General features: G+C 41.3%; 1 protein-coding gene across 7 annotated transcripts in view; it reads right to left on the reverse strand.

The window, feature by feature from the left end:
* Positions 1 to 21,132, reverse strand: part of LOC137376449 (protein FAM53A-like) — a 139,658-nt gene that overhangs the window by 77,660 nt on the left and 40,866 nt on the right. For all 7 annotated transcript variants that reach the window (XM_068045515.1, XM_068045164.1, XM_068045086.1 and 4 more), the window contains one exon: positions 10,289 to 10,343. In XM_068045515.1, coding sequence (XP_067901616.1) covers positions 10,289 to 10,343 — 55 coding nt within the window. The remainder of the gene's footprint in view (positions 1 to 10,288; positions 10,344 to 21,132) is intronic.

Consider the following 21,132-nt stretch of genomic DNA (forward strand, 5'->3'; position numbering starts at 1 on the left):
AGAATGCCACACGCTACGAGATTGGCCTTATCGGCAACCTCGTAAATAGGGCCCGAGTCATTTGCTCACCATGCAAGCTTGATGCTGAAATGAGGCGAATCAAAGACATCCTGCGTGACAATGGCTACCCTGATCAGATAATTTCTTACTGTATATCGCGCAGACTTATGAACGGGCCTAAGGCCATCATTTTCAGCCCTGAAAAGTGTGCAGTCTACTTCAAATTACCCTGGAAGGGTTATGTATCCCAAGAATGAGCAATAAAGCTAGCTGTTTCATGCCGCTACTATGCAGTAGCAACACATCTGGTGTTCGCCAACAGGATGCTGCCATCAAGCCAAACAAGACATCCTGCCTATCTCACAAATCAGTAATGCGATATGAATTTCAATGCCAGCATGATGCTAGGTATACAGGCCATACAATCCACCAGTCTTTGAGATGTATCAAACAACGCGTCCCTTCCAATGTTCACAACAGACGAGGTACGAGCTGTACCCAACCAGCCCGTACTTGCTAAACTCAAAACAGCGTCCAACATTTGATGTGATTCCATGATTGGACAACATTTTCTAAATAATCTGCAGTGTGCTAAGAATTACACTGACAACCAATTTAAGATGGTCAGTAAGGCTCGCAGTGAGGCGCATTTGTGCGTACTGGAAGCTACATATATTAATACACAAGGCCCTGTTCCTTGCAGACAGAAAGAACATGTACACACATTGCACCTGTTTCAGCTGAACAAAATGACAGCCATTTGCTGGTTCACTCCTCAGGACAATGCCTTGACAGTCTAGCCGCCTGGTTTAAATTTCAAACAAAGCTTGGCAGTTAACGATCAGTCACCGTAAACTGGTGCATTCTCCATGGCAATGCCTCTACCAGAGCTCACTTACCAACCAATCAGCACTCTCCTCTCATGCAGTACAAGTTGTCTTCCCTTACATTGGTTATTCTTGTGGATTGTCCTGATGAGTGCAAGACGAAAAGCTTCGACAATGTCTATTTTCAGCAATTCAAAAGAAATGCTCTCATTGACAGCACATAGTTTATTTCACAAAGTACCAAAACTCTGTTGAGCAAGGGTATTTGAATACAAGTCAAACATTACTTTTTTTATAAAAAAAAAAATTAGAATAGGTCAAAAAAATGCTGTTAGTCAAGGCTAGTATAAAACACATACAAATATAGGCTAGCTCTGTTCAACATGTCAGGCTAACGGCATGGATAAATTAGCTACCTGTACTTCAAGAGTCAAAATTACCCAACATTCACATCTGCACAGTGGAAAAACAGTGCAGCAATCAAGGTACAAGGATATCAGTACCAGGATGTCAAGGGCTGTATGACAATTGGACTGTTCCTCCTGCTGCCCCCATACCTACCACACCCATCCCCAAACATCACATGACTGATTATTTAAGCACTCAATTAGTGTCTTTTTGGAAAAAGGCAAGGTTTGGAGAGCACTTAAACAATTCTGATAAGATTTTAGGCTGTTTAGAGCTGATTGTGTTACTTGACAACTGGAATTATAAAACAAAAAATAACTTCCGCATGAGTTTCAAGCAAAGCAACATACATTTCATTCGGTCACCATACAAGGCCCTAATTTAGCATAAGAAAATGTTTGTAGTTTACATTTTTTCCCCGATATACATCAATACTGTGCACGCAACTTTGGAGCTTGAACAGAGGACAGCAATTCAATCCAAGTGAAGCACATTTTATAAAAAAATGTTTAAGTTCATTACATTAGAAAATATTGGAATCTGTTTAAAAATGAAGTGGTAACAGAATATTCTTTAAAGTAATGCAAGTTGCACAACATTGTAGCCATAGGCTGAATCTGGCCCAATGAATCATCTAGTCAATCGGAGCATTTTTTAAAAATTAATCTTTAATCAGATCTATGGAAATTCCCAACCGTGAGCCAACTAATTCTTTTTAAATTCATTCAGGGAACATGGGCATCACTGGCAATACCAGCATTTATTGCCCATCCCTAATTGTCCGAGATGATAGTGAGCTACATTCTTAAATCTCGGCAGCCCATGTGGTGCTTATTCTACTTTGTCATAGCAGTTTGGTACAACGGAGTGGCTTGCTAAGCCATTTCAAATGGCAGTTAAGAGTGAACCACATTATTGTGGGTTGGGAGTCACACATAGGCTAGAATGGGCAAGGACATTAGTGAACCAGATGGGTGAACCAAGTGACAGTAGGGGAACATTGAGGGGACAGGGATTATAGAATCATTAGGTTTAGGTGAACCATGGAAAAGGTCAAGGAGAAATCCAGAGTAAAGATAATTAGGGGAGGCCAACTTCAATGCATTGAACAGATCTAGCCCAAGTGAGAGGGGTGAGGTGAGTGTGACTGCCCTTGACATCAAAGTAGCATTTGACTGAGTATGGCATCAAGGAGCCCTGGCAAAACAGAGGTCAATGGGAATCAGGGGGAAAACCCTCTGCTGGCTGGGGTCATACCTAGCGCAAAGGAAGATGGTGGTGGTTGTTGGAGGTCAATCATCTCAGCTCCAGGACATCACTGCAAGAGTTCCTCAGGGGATAGTGTCCTTGGCTCAACCATCTCCAGCTGCTTCATCAATGACCTACCTTCAATAAAGGTCAGAAGTGGGGATGCTCGCTAATGATTGCACAATGTTCAGCACCATTCGTGACTCCTCAGATACTGAAGCAGTCAGTGTAGAAATGCAGCAAGACCTGGACAATATCCAGGCTTGGGCTGATAAGTGGCAAGTAACATTCTCGCCACACAAGTGCCAGGCAATGACCATCTCCCCTTGACTTGAACGGCATTACCATCGCTGAATCCCCCACTAACATCCTAGGGGCTACCATTGACCAGAAACTGAACTGGAGTAGCCATATAAATACCGTGGCTACAAAAGCAGGTCAGAAGCTAGGAATCCTGAGGCAGATAACTCACCTCCCGACTCCCCAAAGCCTGCCCACCATCTACAAGTCAGGAGGGTGATGGAATACTCTCCACTTGCCTGGATGGGTGCAGCTCCAACAACACTCAAGAAGCTCGACACCATCCAGGACAAAGCTGCCTGCTTGATTGGCACCCCATCTACAAACATTCACTCCCTCCACCACCAACACAGTGGCAGCAGTGTGTACCATCTGCAAGATGCACTGCAGCAATGTACCAAGGCTCCTTAGACAGCACCTTCCAAACCCACGACCTTTACCAACTAGAAGGACAAGGGCAGCAAATGCATGGGAATACCACCACCTGCAAGTTCCCCTCCAAGTCACACACCATCCTGACTTGGAACTATATCGCCGTTCCTTCACTGTCACTGGGTCAAAATCCTGGAACTCCCTTCCTATCAGCACTGTGGGCATACCTACCCCAAATGGACTACAGCGGTTCAAGGCGGCAACTCACCTCCACCTTCTCAAGGGCAATTGGGGATGGGCAATAAATGCTGGCCTAGCCAGTGACACCTATATCCCATGAATGAAAAAAAAAGTAAATTGGAATCAGATTGGCAGGCAAAACTGTAATAGAACAATGGGCTGCCTTTAAAGAGGAGATAATCTGAGTACATTCCCACAAAAGGAAAAAGGTAGGGCAAACAGATTCAGAACTCCCTGAATGACGAAAGAAATGGAGTAAGATGAAACAGAATGAAACATACAGAATGAAATGGATGTCAGGTGGACAATACAATGGAGAACCAGGCCAAATATAGAAGGCTCAGAGGGGAAGTGAAAAAAGAGAGAGAGCAAAGAGTATCAGGAGACTGGCAGCCAGCATAAAAGGGATTCAAAAAGTCTTCTGTAGACAAATAGTAAAAGGGTGGTAATAGGAGGAGTGGGGCAGATTAGGACTCAAAGGGTTTTTACACATGGAAGGAGGGGGCATGGCAGAGGTTCTAAATGAGTACTTTGCATCTCTGTTTACCAAGGAAGATGATGGAACCCAAGTCATGTTGAAAGAGGTAGCTGAGACACTGAATGGGCTAAAAATTGAAGAGGCAGTATTCGATAGGCTGACTGCACTTAAAGTTGATAAGTCACCAGGACCAGGTGAGATGCATCCAAGGATATTGAAGGAAATAAGGGTGAAGACTAGAGGCACTTGCCATAATCTTCCAATCCTCCGTAGATACAGGGGTGGTGCCAGAGGACTGGAGAATTGCAAATGTTACACCCTTGTTCAAAAAAGGGTATAAGCATAAGCCCACAACTACAGGCCAGTCAGTTTAACCTTGGTAGTGGGAAAGCTTTAAGAAATGATAGTTTAGGACAAAATTAATAGCCACTTAAGCAAATGTGGATCATTTAAGGGAAGCCAGCACAGATTTGTTAAGGGCAAATATTGTTTAACTAACTTGCTTGATATTTTTAATGTGGTAACAGAGGCTTGATGAAGATAATGCAGTTGGTGTGTACATGGACTTCCAAAAGGCATTTGATAAAGTGCTACATAACAGGCTTGTCAGCAAAGCTAGACCCCATGGAACCAAAGGGACAGTAGCAGCATGGATATGAAATTGGCTGAGTGATAGGAAACAAAAGTAGTTGTGAACTGTTTTTCAGGCTGCAGGAAGTAGGGTTTCTCAGGGGTTGGCATGGTTAGGACCACTGCTTTTTTTGAATCTATGAATGACCTAGGCTTGGGCGCAAGGGCACAATTTCAAAATGTGCAGATGACATAAAACTTGGAAGCATTGTGAACTGTGAGGAGAATAATGATAAACTTCAAAAGCACAAACAGATGGTGGAAAGCAAGTGACAGATGACATTTAATGCAAAAAAGTGTGAACGAGACACAAAAAAAATTAAAGGGTATAATTCTAAAGTGGGTGCAAGAGCAGAGGGATCAGGAGGTGTATATATGCACATTGAAGGTTACAGGGCAAGTTGAGAAAGCAGTTAATGAAGCATTCAGGATCCCGGGCTTTATAAATGAGTATAGAGTACAAGAGCAAGGAAGTTATGATAAACCTGTATAAAACACTGGTTCAGCCTCAATTGGAATATTGTCTAGTTCTGGGCAACACACTTTAGGAATAATGTTAAGCCTTTAGAGGGGGTCCAGAAAAAAATTCACAAAAATGGTTATAGGGATGAGGAACTTCAGTTACATGGCTAGGTTGAGGAAACTAGAGCTGTTCTCCTTGTAGACGAGATTAAGAGATTTGGTTGAAGTGTTCAAAATCATGAGGGGTCTGGACAAAATAGATAGGGAGAAACTGTTCATAGAGGAGGATAGAGAACCAGAGGGCACCGATTTAAGGTGATTGGCAAAAGCCACGGCATGAGGAAAATCTTTTCTTTTTAATACACACATGAAGTGGTTAGCATCTGAAATGTACTGCCAGTGTGATGGCAGATTCAAATCAGCGCATTCAAGAGAATTAGATAACTATCTGAAGAGAAAAAGTGCTCACAGCTATAAGGAAAAGGCAGGGCAGTGTGACAACGTGAGTTGCTCTTGGAGACACAGCACGGTCATGACAGGCTGAATGGCTTCCTTCGGTGCTGTAACTATTCTATGATTCTCTATGTGGTAATGCTATTTAAACTATCGGAAATATAATTTACTTTAACAGTAACCCTCAATTATCAAATTTCTCAGTTAAAGAAATGTTTTTAAACGTCACCTGCTTGCCTGCCACCCTTTATGCACCTCTCGTGGTTTTTAGGATTACTCTTATTTTACACATTTTCAACAATGCAAGCCTTTTTCCTCACCATCTGAAATCTCTTGCCCATCTGTCTTCTTGCTCCCACTGCTCATTAAAGATGGCAGCAAGCTTTTCATTGATTGACACCCTAAATAGCAGGCTAATAAAAAGCCCAAATTCAACTGAATTGCATCAACACTGCAATGAAGAATAGCCAATTAACTATTTCCACAATAGAAAGCTTTCATTTTATGCTCATCATTGATCAGTATGCTGGTTTGTGGCCCTTGCAACCCAATGGAGTCCAAATTAGTTTTTTTCAATAAAATGTTCTCAGGACATGGGCAATGCTTGCAAAGTCACATTCACTGGGAAGGTATTTTTTGCACCTGCATGACCTGCAAATTAAGTTTGTGCAACACATTTAGAACTCAAAAGGAGCAAATAAAATTCCAAGCCATAATCGGATGAGTGTCTATGGAAAGCACAGCAACAATTTTTTTAGCTATAAAATTTACTATTTTCATTAATTACAGCTGATTTTTCAAAACTGAAAGCAGGTGGGAAATGGTCTTAAGTTTAGGAAATGCAGTACTCAGGATTTAATCCTGTGCATGAAAATGAGATTACTCAAACTAGAGTTGATGACTACATTATCCACTCCCACTTATAACTACATCCAAGGACATATACAGTATAGCATAAATTTACATGTGCATCAATTGTCATGGAACCTTTTCATTTTTTCTGATTGGCAGAGTGCCAGCTGCACTTGTCCCTAGGCCACAGCAGGAGACAGAGGTCACATGGTATAATGTTTCAATTTAAGAGTGTAAAATTGTCAAAAACCAGTCTGAACCAGACACCAGCAAGCTGTGCTATTGAAGAAAAGAGCTGTCTATGCTCAGCAGAAATTCTACAAGGAGCTACAGGCCAAGTTAACTGTCTAAGGAGAAAAAAAGCTGAAGGTAGCAAAATTTATTTTCTTTACTTCCGAGCTAGGAAGTATTTGCTTCATAATTGAATCTCGACTGTATTTTCTGGAATTCGCTGGTGGTTTTGATGCCTGCTGCAGCCAAAGGGTTTTGAATGTCTTGAAGGACTTTCATCAAATCAGTGTGAAGACTTCGAGAGGCATTTCATTATTTTCACACTAGTATACCTCACCCATCGGGAACGTAACCCACAAAGTCCTTATTATTAACAGCTAATTTTTAAAAACAATTTTATTTAAAAAAGAAACTGGTTAACTGTGATTTTTGAATGAGAGAATGGGGGAAGTTAGGTTAAAATAAGTTATAAAGTCTTTAGACATAGGTTTATCTTAATAGTGTTTAAGATTTAGTTTTTAATAGTTAATTTGTTGTTGTCTGAAGATACCTGGTTTGGTCTGTTTTATTCTGGGGGTCACTAGTGTGTTTAATTTGGCCGTTTTCCTGTTGGGTGGGAAAACTTTAATATGCTGTGACCTGTGGAGTGATGGGACTGAACTGAGTGCATTGTTCCCGGCTCAGTCGTAACACTATGTACGAATCAACATGAGCTTTATACAGCACATTCAGCAAATCAAGTACTTGTATTTTAACGTACTGCTTAGCAATGGAGGGCAAAACAAATTAAGCCCCTATGGTGCTTTCAAAATGCATTTACTAATGAAGAATATTCAAAACAAGCACTAAACAGGCAAAGTTTCACAGGTCAATTTGAGAAGCAACCCAAGTTGTGTTAAATACTTCTATGCACCCTTTGCAGCACTTGTTATAGAGCAATATTTTTATTTAACATTTTTAATATATTACTCAGCTTATTTTATAAACAAGAGCATAAGAAATAGGAGCAAGGGTAAGCCATTTGACCCTGCTCCACCATTCAAGATCATGGCTGATTTCTACCTCAGCTCGCCTCCCGTACTATTCTCATAGCCCTTAATACCCAAAAATCTATCGACCTCTGTCTGGAATATACTCAACGACTGAGAACCTACATCTCTTTAGGTGAGAGAATTCTAAAGATTCACAACCCTTGGATTTCAAACAGGAATTTCACCCATGAAAACAAGTTGTCCAGGACTTTGAATCAGTCATTTACGGCACGGGAGGCCATTCAGCCCATCCAGTCCATACCAGCTCTCCACAGGGCTAGCCTGTCTGTTCCATTGTCTGCTCGATTCCCATAGCCCTGTAAGTCTATTTCTCTCAAATGGCCATCCAACTTCCTCTTGAAGTCACTGATTGCCCACAAGGGCGGTGGAAGCATGAACAGTGTTCCGGGTCATTACCACCCGCAGTATTAAAAAAGTGCTTCCTCATATTCCGCCTGCATCTTTTGCCCAAAACTTACAATTTGTCTCCTAGTCCTTGTACCATTAATTAATGGGAACAGCTTTTCTTTGTCTAACTTATCTAAGCCTGTCATGATCTTGTACACTTCAATCAAATCTCCCCTCAATTTCCTTTGCTCCAAGGAGAACAAACCCTGCTTTTCCAACCTAGCCTTGTAACTAAAATTCTCCATCCCTGGAACCATTCTGGTAAATCTCCTCTCACCCTCTCAAGGGCCCTCACATCCTTCCTAAAGTGTGGTGACCAGAACTGGATGCAATACTCCAGTTGGGGGCTAACCAGAGCTTTATAAATGGTCTGCATAACTTCCCTGCTTTTGTATTCTAGGTCTCCATTTATGAATCCCAGGATCCTGTAGGCTTTACTAACCACTCTTGCAATATGTCCTGCCACCTTCAAAGATCAATGCACATACACCCCCAGATCCTTCTATTTCTACACACTCTTTAGAACTATTAGTTATATTGCTTCTCCCTATTCTTTGTCAAAAATGCTTTCCACTGGAGAGCAATGTTCTATCAGGAACAGAGTAACTAAACACTTGGATATGTATCAGCTGATCAAAGACAGCATGGATTTGTGAAGGGTAGGTCATGTCTGGCTCAGTTAAGATTAATTTTTTTTTTTGGAAGAAGTCACTGACAGTGGATAGGGGAGTGTCTGGGGATTGCTTATATCGATTTCGAGAAGGCATTTGATAACGTTCTGCAGAAGAGGCCATTAACAAAAATGAGTGCGCACAAAATTGGAGGTAACCATGTGACATGGGTGGGTAAATAATTGGGAGGTAGGAGACAGTCAGGATAAGGATTTGTTCCAATTGGTGGAATGTGAAGTGGCTTTTGCTTTCCAGGGATCTGTACAGGGAAGCCTTCAGTTTTTCATCATATATATCAAAGACTTAGATGAAGGAAGAGAGTTGTACATCAAAAAAGTCTGCAAATGATACCAGGTTAGGAGGCACAGTAAGTTGTGTAGATGGGAGAAGGAAGTTGCAAAAGGACACAGACTAAGTGAGCGGGTAAAATTATGGAATATGGAGTTCAATGTGGTAAAGTGCAAGGTCACCCACTTTAGGTCAGAGAAAGAAACATCAGAATATTTCTTAATGTTGAGAGGCTAGCAGCTACAGAGGAGAAAAGGGATTTCAGGTGTGTACACAAGTCACTACTGTGTGAAGTTAGCTATGGGTCAGTTGGTAGCAGTCTTGCCTCCAAGGTCCAAAGACTGTGGGCTTGTCCCACTCGAGACTCCAGCACAGTACTGAGGGAGTACTGCACGATCTTTCAGATGGCACATTACACAGTCCTGTCTGCCCTCAGGTGGGCATAAAAGATCCCATTGCACTATGGCCAAGAGCAGCAGGGGAGTTATCCCATGTCCTGGCTAATATTTACACCTCAATTAATCTCATTTTTGTCATCATATTGCTGTTTGGGGGAAACAGTGTGAAAACTGGCTGCCCTATTTCCTACATTACAACAGACAACACACTTCAAAAGTACTTCATTGGCTGTAAAGTGCTTTGGAACAGAGGTCACAGAAAGTGCTATATAAATGTAAGACTTTTTCTTTTGAAAAGCCAATATAGATAAAATGATCAAAAAAAACTAATGGGATGTTGGCCGTTATCTCAACAGTTGAAATACAGAAGCGTGGAGGTGATGCTTAAGCAGAGTTGTGCAAAACCTTAATCAGATCCCTCATCTGGAGTTCTGCAAAGATATATCAGCTTTGGAGGGTAAAATAAACACCAGGGCTTAAAGAGCTAAATTATGGGGATAAATTATACAAATTCACCCTATCATTGGCAACTGTGCCTTCAGCCTTATTATAGGCCCCAAGCTGTGAAACTCCCTTCTTGCACCTCGGTCTCCATGTCTCTCCTCCTTTTAAGTCACTTCTTAAAACTTACCTTATCTGATTATGCACTTAGAAAGCGTCAAAGCATTTCACATGTTAAAGCTGCTATAAAAATGCAAGTAGTCATGGAGAGTTTTGTTAGGTAAGGGTATCAAGGAGATATTGGCTGTGTGGGGTGGGGGGGGGGGGGGGGGTGGGTAAACTGAGGTACACATCGATCTTAGTCAAACTGAATGGTGGAACAGCCCTCAGAGCTTAATGGGCTAATCCTGTTCCTAACAAATTAATTGTAATCTGGCTTTTCTCACTGCAAAGAACTGCCAGCTTCTGAAAAGGCTAGCAGAAATCTGTCACTATTTTTACTCTGAAGAGTCTGTCTGGGGGTGGGGTGGGAAAAACAAAACAAACTTACCATCGATTTCGTATGGAAACAAGCTGCCACTTTCATTCAGTTTCTCAGTTGAGTGCTGAAATCAACCAAAGAGAAAAAAATTCAACACCATAGAAACAAAGATGGTGCAAAATTCAGTGGCGATAAAGACTCTGCAACAAATTGGGGACTAGGGGCGGAATTATCCTTACAGTTTCAGGTTTGTCACAAGGCTAAGCTCTAGTAACCTTTTGAAGACTGTCTTTTTCTACAGTTGAATATTGTGCACTCAAATGAATCCCAGATAGGAGCTCAGTCTCTATCAGAGATGATAGATGTTGATGTAGCCATTTCAGTAAAATTCAACTTACAAAGATTTATCAGTCGCGGCTAGAGTAGCATAACCAGCATTTAAAAATCAGAAGTTAATGATAAAAAAACATTCATCCCATATTCCTTGAAGGTTACCAATTCTGATTTTATCAATAGTACTGCTTATATAACAAGCTTGCTTACCCAAAGAACTTTACTTTCTTTTTTAAAAACTGCTACCTAGTTTATTAAGCAAAAGTTAAATCAAGAGAGACATGCATATGGACATGTGTTCACAAAATTAACCTTTGACCCATACTGTAGTCACGCCATGTTTTAAATATAAGGCAAGCTGAATCCAATTGATGGGAAGCTTGCAAACCAGAATGTTTATTGTAATACTTAATACATTTTAAAAAGTTAATTGAGAAATATGCCAGAACACAGCCTTGTTTAGCAATTTCCTCTTGCACAGATATGTGTGGGGATTAAACAAACATCCTTCAGCAATACTGCTAGAGGCTCACAGTGCTGCCAATTGCATTAGATCCTTGAGTTCTAGGGACATAGGCATAACAGGTTTCTGTAAATTTCAAAGCTCAAAGGCTTTTTTTTTTTATACACAGTTAATAGGATTTTTCTGACAGTATGCAAACACGTAGTCCAATAGGGCAACTGGTAGCTGAGTAAAAACTTCAATTCACAGAAAATTAAAATAGATCAGCAAAATGAGAGAAATATAAATTGTGGAATGCAGGAGTGGGAATCACCAAAACTTTGACTCAACGAGATGTTCAAAGCAAGAAAAGTGCTAAGAATATCAGTTAAAATGTCAAAAACAACCTTTCAGTACTTAACTATCAACTGATGTACTTGGTTATGCTGTTGGTATCCACTTTAAAAAAAAATCACCGGCAGAAGACTTCCTTACATAATACAAATCCAAAATATCTATGTTCTGTAGCTCTTTTGAAATGCAGTTTTAGCGACTAAAAGATGAAAGGAAACTTACAAGGGACATCAAAATCAATAAGAAATTTTATAGTTACATTAAAGGGAAAACAGGTGGTCAAGAGCAATGTAGGCCCACTAAAAGATGAAACTGGAGATATTGTCATTGATAATGGGGAACTGGCAGACATGTTGAACAATTACTTTGCCTCAGTATTTACAGTTGAAAAGGAGGATAACCTGCCGGAAGTCCCGAAAAAATTAATAGCCGATAGGGGACAGGGACTTAATACAATTAACCCAAGTAAATCAGTAATAAGAAAATTAATGGAACTAAAGAGTGAGAAATCCCCAGGACCTGGCAGTTTCCATCCGAAGGTGTTAAAAGGAAATAGGAGAGCACTTGTAGATGCCCTATAGTCTTTCAGAGTTCTAGATTCAGGAGTGGTCTCTCTGGATTGGCAAGTTGCACATGTCACTCCACCTTTTAAGAAGGGTGAAAGGGGGAACCAAGGAAATTATAGACCAGTTAACCCGACATCTGTGGTGGGCAAGCTGCTGGAGTCTATAATCAAGGATAGGGTGACTGAACACCTAGAAAAATTTCAGTTAATCAGGGACAGCTAGCATGGATTCATGACTGGAAGGTCATGCCTGACAAATCTCATTGAATTTTTTTGAAGAGGTGACTAAGGTAGTGGACAGGGGAGTGTCTATGGATGTTATTTATATGGACTTCCAGAAAGCATTTGATAAAGTCCCACACAAGAGACTGCTAACTAAGGCAGAAGCCCATGGAGTTGAGCAAATTATTGACATCGTTAGAAAGTTGGTTGAGTGGTAGGCGACAGAGAGTGGGGACAATGGATAAGTACTCCGATTGGCAGGATGTGACTAGTGGTGTCCCACAGGGATCCATGTTTATTTATTTATTTATTTGGAGATACAGCACTGAAACAGGCCCTTCGGCCCACCGAGTCTGTGCCGACCAACAACCACCCATTTATACTAATCCTACATTAACCCCATGTTCTCTACCACATCCCCACCATTCTCCTACCACCTACCTACACTAGGCGCAATTTACAACGGCCAATTTACCCATCAACCTGCAAATCTTTGGCTGTGGGAGGAAACCGGAGCATCCGGCGGAAACCCACGCAGTCACAGGGAGAACTTGCAAACTCCGCACAGGCAGTGTTGAGGCCTCAATTATTCATTAACGACTTGGATGATGGCATAGTAAGTCATATGTCCAAATTTGCTGATGATACAAAGTTAGGTGGCATTGTAGACAGTCTAGATGATTGCAATTTTATGCTAAGAGATATTGACGGACTAGGTAGTGGGCAAAACTGTGGCAGATGGATTTCAATGCGGGCAAGTGTGAAGTTATCCATTTTGGACTAAAAAAAGGATAAAGCAGGGTACTTTCTAAATGGGAAGAGGTTAAGTACAGTGGATGACCAGAGAGACTTGGGGGGTTCAGGTGCAAAGGTCTTGAAAATGTCATGAGTAAGTGCAGAAAATAACCAAAAAGGCTAATGGAATGCTAACCTTTATATCTAAAGGATTGGAGTATAAAGACAGAGGTTATGCTAAAGCTGTACACAACCCTGGTTAGACCCCAATTGGAGTACTGTTAGCAGTTCTGGGCACCACACCTTAGGAAGGATATATTGGCCTTGGAGGGAGTGCAATGTAGGTTTACAAGAATGATACCTGGTCTACAGGGGTTAAGTTATGAGGAGACATTAAACAAATTAGGCTCGTTTTCGCTAGAATTTAGAAGGTTAATGGGTGATCTGATCGAAGTCTTCAAGATATTAACAGGAAAAGACAGGCTAGATGAAGATAAGCTATTTCCACTGCTTGGAGATTCTAAAACTAGGGGGCAGAGTCTAAAAATTAGGACCAGACCATTCAGGAGAGATGTTAGGAAGCACTTCTTGACACACACGGTGGTACAGGTTTGGAACACTCTCCCACAAACAGTAGTTGAAGCTAGAACAGTTGTTAATTTTGAATCTGAGATAGATAGATTTTTGTTAAGCAAAGATATTAAGGGATATGGGCCAAAGGTAGGTATATGGAGTTAGGCCGCAGATCAGCCATGATCTCACTGAATGGTGGGACAGGCTCGAGGGGCTGAATGGCCTACTCCTGTTCCTATCTCTGGGTGGTGGTGGGGAAGGAGTGGAAAAGCAGGGAAGAGGTGGATTTTTTTTAAAAATATGATGGTATATTCTTCAGTTGCAATGGCAGATGTTGAGTCTTAAGCTCCCCACCCCTCCTTCCCCTTCTGCAAGAAGACATTTATCTCATGGGATTTTGCTAGTTTTTGCTGCCTCACTGCTGAGTTGTTAATCGGCCTTGACAAAAAAAATGCTCATCCTCAAAGTGAATTTAATTTCTAAGAGGGATTTGGAACCATCCACCATTTTCTCAATGTAATAAATCAGAATTCGAAAAGAAAAACATTTGAACAGAAGCTGAGTACATGGAGCCACTGGGAAAAAAGACTAAATCAACTCACTAATCACATTCACCAAACTATATAGGTGGGAATCTCAAACACCTCCCCCTACCCTCTTCTTGGAAATCAAGCATACATAAATATATGCAAAAGTCCAATTGAAAGTTAGTTGAATCCAACCAGTTACGTTATCAGAGCAGTTGGTCACAGACACAGCAAGACAGGTTCCAGCTAAACTGAAGATGGCTTTACACAAGTGCCTTTGACTGCAGATATGCAGTAATTCTGTAACAGACAACAATGACCCACGTTCCAAAGCCCCAGATGTCTTGGGATCTTGTGAACAGTCACGTCTCCAGTTCAAACTGCAGAGCCAGATTCCATCCTTTTAGCAATGAGATTCACAGATCTCCAGGCTCAAATGGAAATGATAGCATGAAAAATAATAGGGGTGTGTAATACACAAAAGGTCATAGGTACTCAGATCACAACTCCCCTGGCACCACTTTATATAGAGAAGAAACTGAGGATCTGAAGACGGGAGGACTCAATTTTGAAGAATTCAATATGTTCCAAGGCACAATCTGCTGAGCTTTATGGTTCTTGCATCCATTTGGACTAGACCTGGAGAGAATCGCTTGACAAATAAGGAAAATCTGAAAGGAGGTTTTTATTTTCAGGCTTAATTCATTTCTTTCCAATTTTGGGGAAAGATAGTTCTGGGCCCTAGCAGTCACAAAAATTATTTAAAATCTCACTAAACATTTGAAATGTTATAGTTAGTAGTCAGAGTACTGTAGCAAACTGCTTTTTTTAAAAATGAGAAAATGAGAATTACTAGATCGTCCTTAAGTTCAGAAAGCATCTACCAGTTAGTGGCCAGACTTCAGGTGCTGCTCTAATTATTTTCTACTTTACCACACTTTAAAAAAAGTGCCTATTAACTCAGCTTTTGAATGCTAAGCAATTAAACATTTGATTTCCTGCTAGTCTACTCAAACTCCACCATGCAAGACAAACTTGGAAGCTGATGTACTGTGCAAAGCACAGTTTAGCTCTATTTGCATAATGGTCAGTTTTTTCACCATCTAGCCTCATCTGTTCAAGAACCTTGCTCATGACAGATTGCTAATTTGAGTGTTAGGACATGAAGGGTTACATTTTCTGCCCATTTCAGAGACAGAAATAAATCTAGCTCGAAATGCCACAAATCACACTAAACTTCAGGAAGACCAGCTGGTTAAGCAAAAATAGGCAACCATAATATTTCCTGGACAGAATAAATTTAGCTACATATCAATTCTACTTTAAAAAAAAACTCAACTCCTATCAACCTACCAGTGAAAAGCAACCAGTGTCTGCACGAGCTTTCAACAAATTTCACTTGAGTTATAACATGCTGAAAACTCAGACCCATGGTCAGCTCACCCATTTACTTTGGCCTAAATTTGAAATTTCCACCAAAAATATTCAATACAGGTCTCTGTTTACTATAAGGATACAATTTCAAAGACGAAGCTGCCACTTTTCATGTGGAGTAAGAACTCAAAGCTCCTTCTCAGCTGAAGAGCTGGATTATTAAAGACATGGTGAAACCAAATGAGACTGGAAGAAAATGGGGGAGACATGTGGAAACCCAAGTCTCCATACTCCTAACCATGCATGCAGTGTTGGAAAGATTTGGTAAACTTCATGATGTTGAGGACTATTAGTCACCTTCAAGATTGCAGTGAACTATTTTTTTTATTTGTTCATGGGATGAGGGTGTCACTGGCTAGGCCAGCATTTATTTCCCATCCCCAATTGCCCTTGAGAAGGCGTTGGTGAGCTGTCGTCTTGAACTGCTGCAGCCCTTGTGGGGTAGGTACACCCACAGTGCTGTTAGGAATGGAGTTCTAGGATTTTGACCCAGCAATAGTGAAGCAACAGCAATGCAGTTCTAAGTCAGGATGGCGTGTAGCTTGGAGGTGAACTTGCAGGTGGTGGTGTTGCCATGTGTCTGCAACCCTTGTCCTTCTAGGTGGTAGAGGCTGAGTTTGGAAGCTGTCTAAGCAGCCTTGGTGTGTTGCTGCAGTGCATCTTGTAGATGGTACACACTGCTGCCACTGTGTCAGTGGTGAAGGGAGTGAATGTTTGTGGATGCCATTGAGCTTCTTGAGTATTGTTGGAGCTGCACCCATCCAGGCAACTGCCCGACTTGTGCTTTGTAGATGGTGGACAAGCTTTGGGGTGTCAGGTGGTGAGTGACTCGCCACAGGATTCCTAGCCTCTGACCTGCTCTTGTATCTACCAGTATTTGCGTGGCTACTCCAGTTCAGTTTCTGGTCAATGGTAACCCCCAGAATGTTGATAGTCGGTATTCTGCAATCGTAATGCAACTGAATGCCAAGGGGAGATGGTTAGATTCTCTTGTTGGAGGTCATTGCCTGGCACGAATGTTACTTGCCACTTATCAGCCCAAACCTGCTGGAAATGGATAACGAGGGAACACTAGTTAATTTATCCTCGCAGTATAGTTTGAACAAGAATGGGCTCCCACTAAAGTCATCAAATTAACTAATGCTGAACTCACTACAGAAAGCAATAGATTGGAATAAAGCTTTAAAGACTTGACCAGTTTGTTAGCTTAATTTCATTTGGGACAGCCCATTTCAGCATCAAAATCCTCACAACCCAGGTCTTGCACTCAGCCGTATCACTACAGGGTCGGAGCAGATGACAAACACTCGCCAGCCCTTCTCAAGGGCAATTAGGGGTGGACAATAAATGCTGACCTTGCCAGCAATGCTCACTTCCCATGAACGAATAAGCATAGAAGGCAAAATGGAAGTTTCACTGAGGCAATTGTGTATCTTATTATTGAAGCAGACAATACAAGTGCAACAGGCAACTGGATGAGCTTGCTGAGTGAAAAAGGGAAGAATAGCAGGTAGATGGAATTGAAAGCCAATGGAGATATGCCTGATGAAGTCACATTTCTCTCCACATATGTTGTCTGACCTGCTGAGTAATTACAACATTGTTTTTATTTCAGATTTCCAGCATCTGCAATGTTTAGCTGTTATATGCCGAATGGACCTTTGCTATATCTGAAAATTCTAGCTGGCAGCTTCAGAGTAGCAATGGAGGAGTCCAACCTGTCAATTTTGGATGATGCACAACGTGAAAGAAAATAATTTATAAAAAGTCAATGCTGCTCGCACAAGAAACAGTAATCTATATATTCCAGTCTTTTACTAGAACAGGACTAAAACAGGTAGACTGTAGAGATTAGAAATATGGCAAATTATGCAAAGCTGCCTTGCAGTCTTGTAAAACAAGCTGTAGGCCAGAAAATCTCAGCTACTTTACATTGCAATTTCTAAAACTTCTTTTTGCATAAAATCAATAGATTCAACTCTTGAAGCCCACCATTTATTCCACAAACAAGCAAGCATTTCCTCTGCCCAAATTCAACACCTTAGAATTTTAATGTCTTTGGCCAAATCCACTTTCACACCACCAAATCAATGAAGCCTTGTCAAAAATGTTTTGGGTGATTTCCAAAATTAAGAAAATATTTTATAAGTAAACAAAATTTGTCTACCTCCATATTAATATGGCTATCTGCTGTTGAGCACTGTAGTTAATTTTATGAAAGAAAGCAAACATTTCATTAATGCTCCATCTTCACTGACTACCTTCAATTTCTGCAAGCAAACAAGTCTGCTTTAGTGAAGAGGGTTCTTGTGTGGCAACATCTGTGCGGTTGTCAAAACCCCCAACACCAGACATCTAGACTTCCATTTAGTTCACACTTGAATTACTGCTTCTGCAAACCTACAGCAAGTGACCACATAGAAATGGTGGTCACAAATTGACACTGCATAAAACGCTTGCCACCAACCTATTTTCACCTTAGAACTCTGCAGACCAATTTCACTCAGCACAAAACAAAATTCATACCTTGTGGCCAGCAAAGGAACAAGAGTTTGCCTTAGTCTAGCTGCAATAAAATCCTTTCATATATTTGACTTGTCACTTCTCATTCCAATCAGATTATTTGCCTGCAAATGGCTAAAAACGAGAGTTCTTTTTGACTCAGTCAAATTTTCCTACTTCAGCAAACTAACAAGCTTACAGGATTTTAAACAGGGAGAAATGGCTGTTGAGGGCTCCTTGAAGTTAAATTTATGAAGCTGATCTACAAAGACTGTAAATGATAACTAAGCAAAGCTTTACATGTAAACTGATCAGACTAATCATACATATTTCATAGAGGTTTTTATTAGCGTGTAAACAGCTACATATACATACTGCAGTTATGCAACAAAAACAAAAAGTGCTGGGAATACTCAGGTCAGGCAGCATCTGTGCAGAGAGAATCAAAGTTAACGTTTCAGGTCTGTGAGCTTGCATCAGAACTGGCAAAGGTGAGAAAAGAATTAGGTTTTAAGCAAGTGAAGGGGAGGGGGTGGGGAGAACACAAAGGGGGATGTGTGTGATAGGGCAGAGGGCAGGAGAGATTAAACAAAGCTACCCTGGGACAAAAGCAAAAAGTGTGTTAATGCTTGTGGTGAAAGACAAAGCATTAGTCCAGAGAGAGTGTTAATAGCAGAATAATGAACAGCTCTGACTACATGAAAAGCAGGCACATGGTTAAAAAATAAAATGTTTTAAAAAAGGTTAGTCATGCTCTCAAATTATTGAACTCAATGTTCAGTCCGCAAGGCCTTTGTCCCAGGACAGCTTTGTTATTTAATCTCTCCTGCCCTCTGCCCCAAACACCTTCTCCTTTGTTCTCTCCCCCACCCCCCTCCACTTCCTTAAAACCTAAATTCTTTTCTCACCTTTGCCAGTTCTGATGAAAGGTCACAGACCTGAAATGTTAACTTAGCTTCACTCTCCACAGATGCTGCCAGATCTGTGGAGTATTTCCAGCATCTGCAGTATTTTGCTTTTATATTACTGCAGCTATGCTCCTGGCCCCATGTCATCCCTAGTTGCATGGTGGTGGACTTAGATGCAAGGTTACCTACACTGGTAGGATTTTTAAAAATGGCCCCCAAAAATAGGCTGATGTATATCCATCAGTGCTGTGAAATCTCAAATAACAGACATACATCTATAAATAGCAGATCTCCTGCTGCTCATCAGGTCATGAGGATTATGTAATACCTGTAAAACAATGCATTATTCTGGTGCTAAGTTGATACTGAAATTCTTCATTTTGTTTTGCAATGTAATACAGAAATTTAAGCAATGTGACAAACAAAATGGATAGGAAATATCACTAAACTTAATACTTATAAAATTACGAGCAGTGACTCATGGCACTGGTCATAGCAAAAGACTGTACAAACTGCAACGCATTGCTATTCTGAAGAGCAGGTGCATTTTCCTTTAAGGCTGCTGTTAAAGTAAACACTAGGGTCCACTCCTCTAAGCCCATCCTTAAAACCCAACTCAAAGCTGTTTGTCATGCCCAACATCTCTTCCTTTGGCTCAGCGTCAGCCTTGGGACATTTTTCTACGTTAACGGTGTTATATAAATGCTAGTTGCTGTAGTTGTAGACATTCTAGCTTCTTGAGTTGGGGTTTGTTTTCTTCAACTGGCATTGTGACACAGTAACAGCACTTGACTACTATATTCTAAAATAGATGGAATGTATAAATGGATGGTAATCAGACAAACAAGTGCTTTGGAGCCCTAGCAAAACTGCAGTCAATGGGAATCACGGGGAAAACTCTCCACTGGTTGGAATTGTACCTAGCACAAAGGAAGATAGTTGTGACTGTTGGAGGTCAATCATCTCAGCTCCAGACATCACTGCAGGAGTTCCGCAGGGTAGTATCCTAGGCCCATCCATCTTCAGCTGCTTCATCGATGACCTTCCTTCAAGAAGCTAGACAATATCCAGGACAAAGCAGCCCGCTTGATTGGCACCCCATCTACAAACATTCACTCCCTCCACCACCGACGCACAGTGGCAGCAGTGTACACCATCTACAAGATGTACTGCAGCAATGCACCAAGACTCCTCAGACAGCACCTTCCAAACCCACGACCTTTACCACCCAGAAGGACAAAGGCACCAGACATTTGGGAACACCACCTGCAAGTTCCCCGCTAAGCCACACATCATCCTGACTTGGAACAATATTGTCATTCCTTCACGGTCACTGGGTCAAAATCCTGGAACTCCCTTCCTCAGCACTGTGGGTATACCTACCCCACATGGGCTGCAACAGTTCAAGGCGGCAGCTCTCCACCACCTCAAGGGCAATTAGGGATAGGCAATAAATACTGGCCTAGCCAGCGACACCCACATCCCAGGAACCAATTAAAAAAAGACAGCAAGTCAATGGAATGAAAATGGTCGAAATACCAGCTGGAAATTTATTTATGGGAATCTGAATGGTATAGGCTTGGGCTACGCCAAAAGGTGAAGTTGAGAGTCAAGGGAAGAACAGAATATGCCTGACCAAATACAGTCTCTACATTGCTGAATGCATATATGTGATTTGAAGTCAGCAAGAGCTGGTCTGTAGGTGCTTTTACACTACAGGCATGCTGTCAAGTGCAAACACAGGTTTCCCACAGTCAGTGCTCAAGATAAAGATAGTGCTCTCCTCAGGCCCAACAGCTATGTGAACTCAAATTTGCTGGGGCTTGGTTTCTCCCACTGGGCAGAAGTGCAGATGCACAGCTAAACAACCAAAGTGAATTCAGATCAATGGTGCAAACATAAAATTGCAACATGGCAGAGACCACATTACACAAGTTGGCTCTGGCTTTTCCCAATTCCATATGTCCAAATACAGCCTCAGTTAACAAACATGGTAACACAACAGCTTTAAATTTGCCAAGATAAATACACATGCAAATTTCTCACTACTAGATGTGCATCCAGCCAGCCATTCAGGCCACTCAGCAAGTCAAGCTGCTCCATGAGGCTGTCATGAGGTCTGGAGCAGAGTGGTATGGCTGCCACACAAATGCAATGGTCTGGTTATTGGCGAGTAGATGCTATTTGATGGGCCCTCCATGCTACTGGTCTTAATCACCCCCGATAATCACCTGGCACTGTGACTACAAAAGGCAAGATCTACAGGATCTCACCAAGGTTACTTCTCAACAGCTCCTTTGACAACAGAACAGTAGCAA

This window comes from Heterodontus francisci, chromosome 1, assembly GCF_036365525.1.
Source record: "Heterodontus francisci isolate sHetFra1 chromosome 1, sHetFra1.hap1, whole genome shotgun sequence".
NCBI lineage: Eukaryota > Metazoa > Chordata > Chondrichthyes > Heterodontiformes > Heterodontidae > Heterodontus > Heterodontus francisci.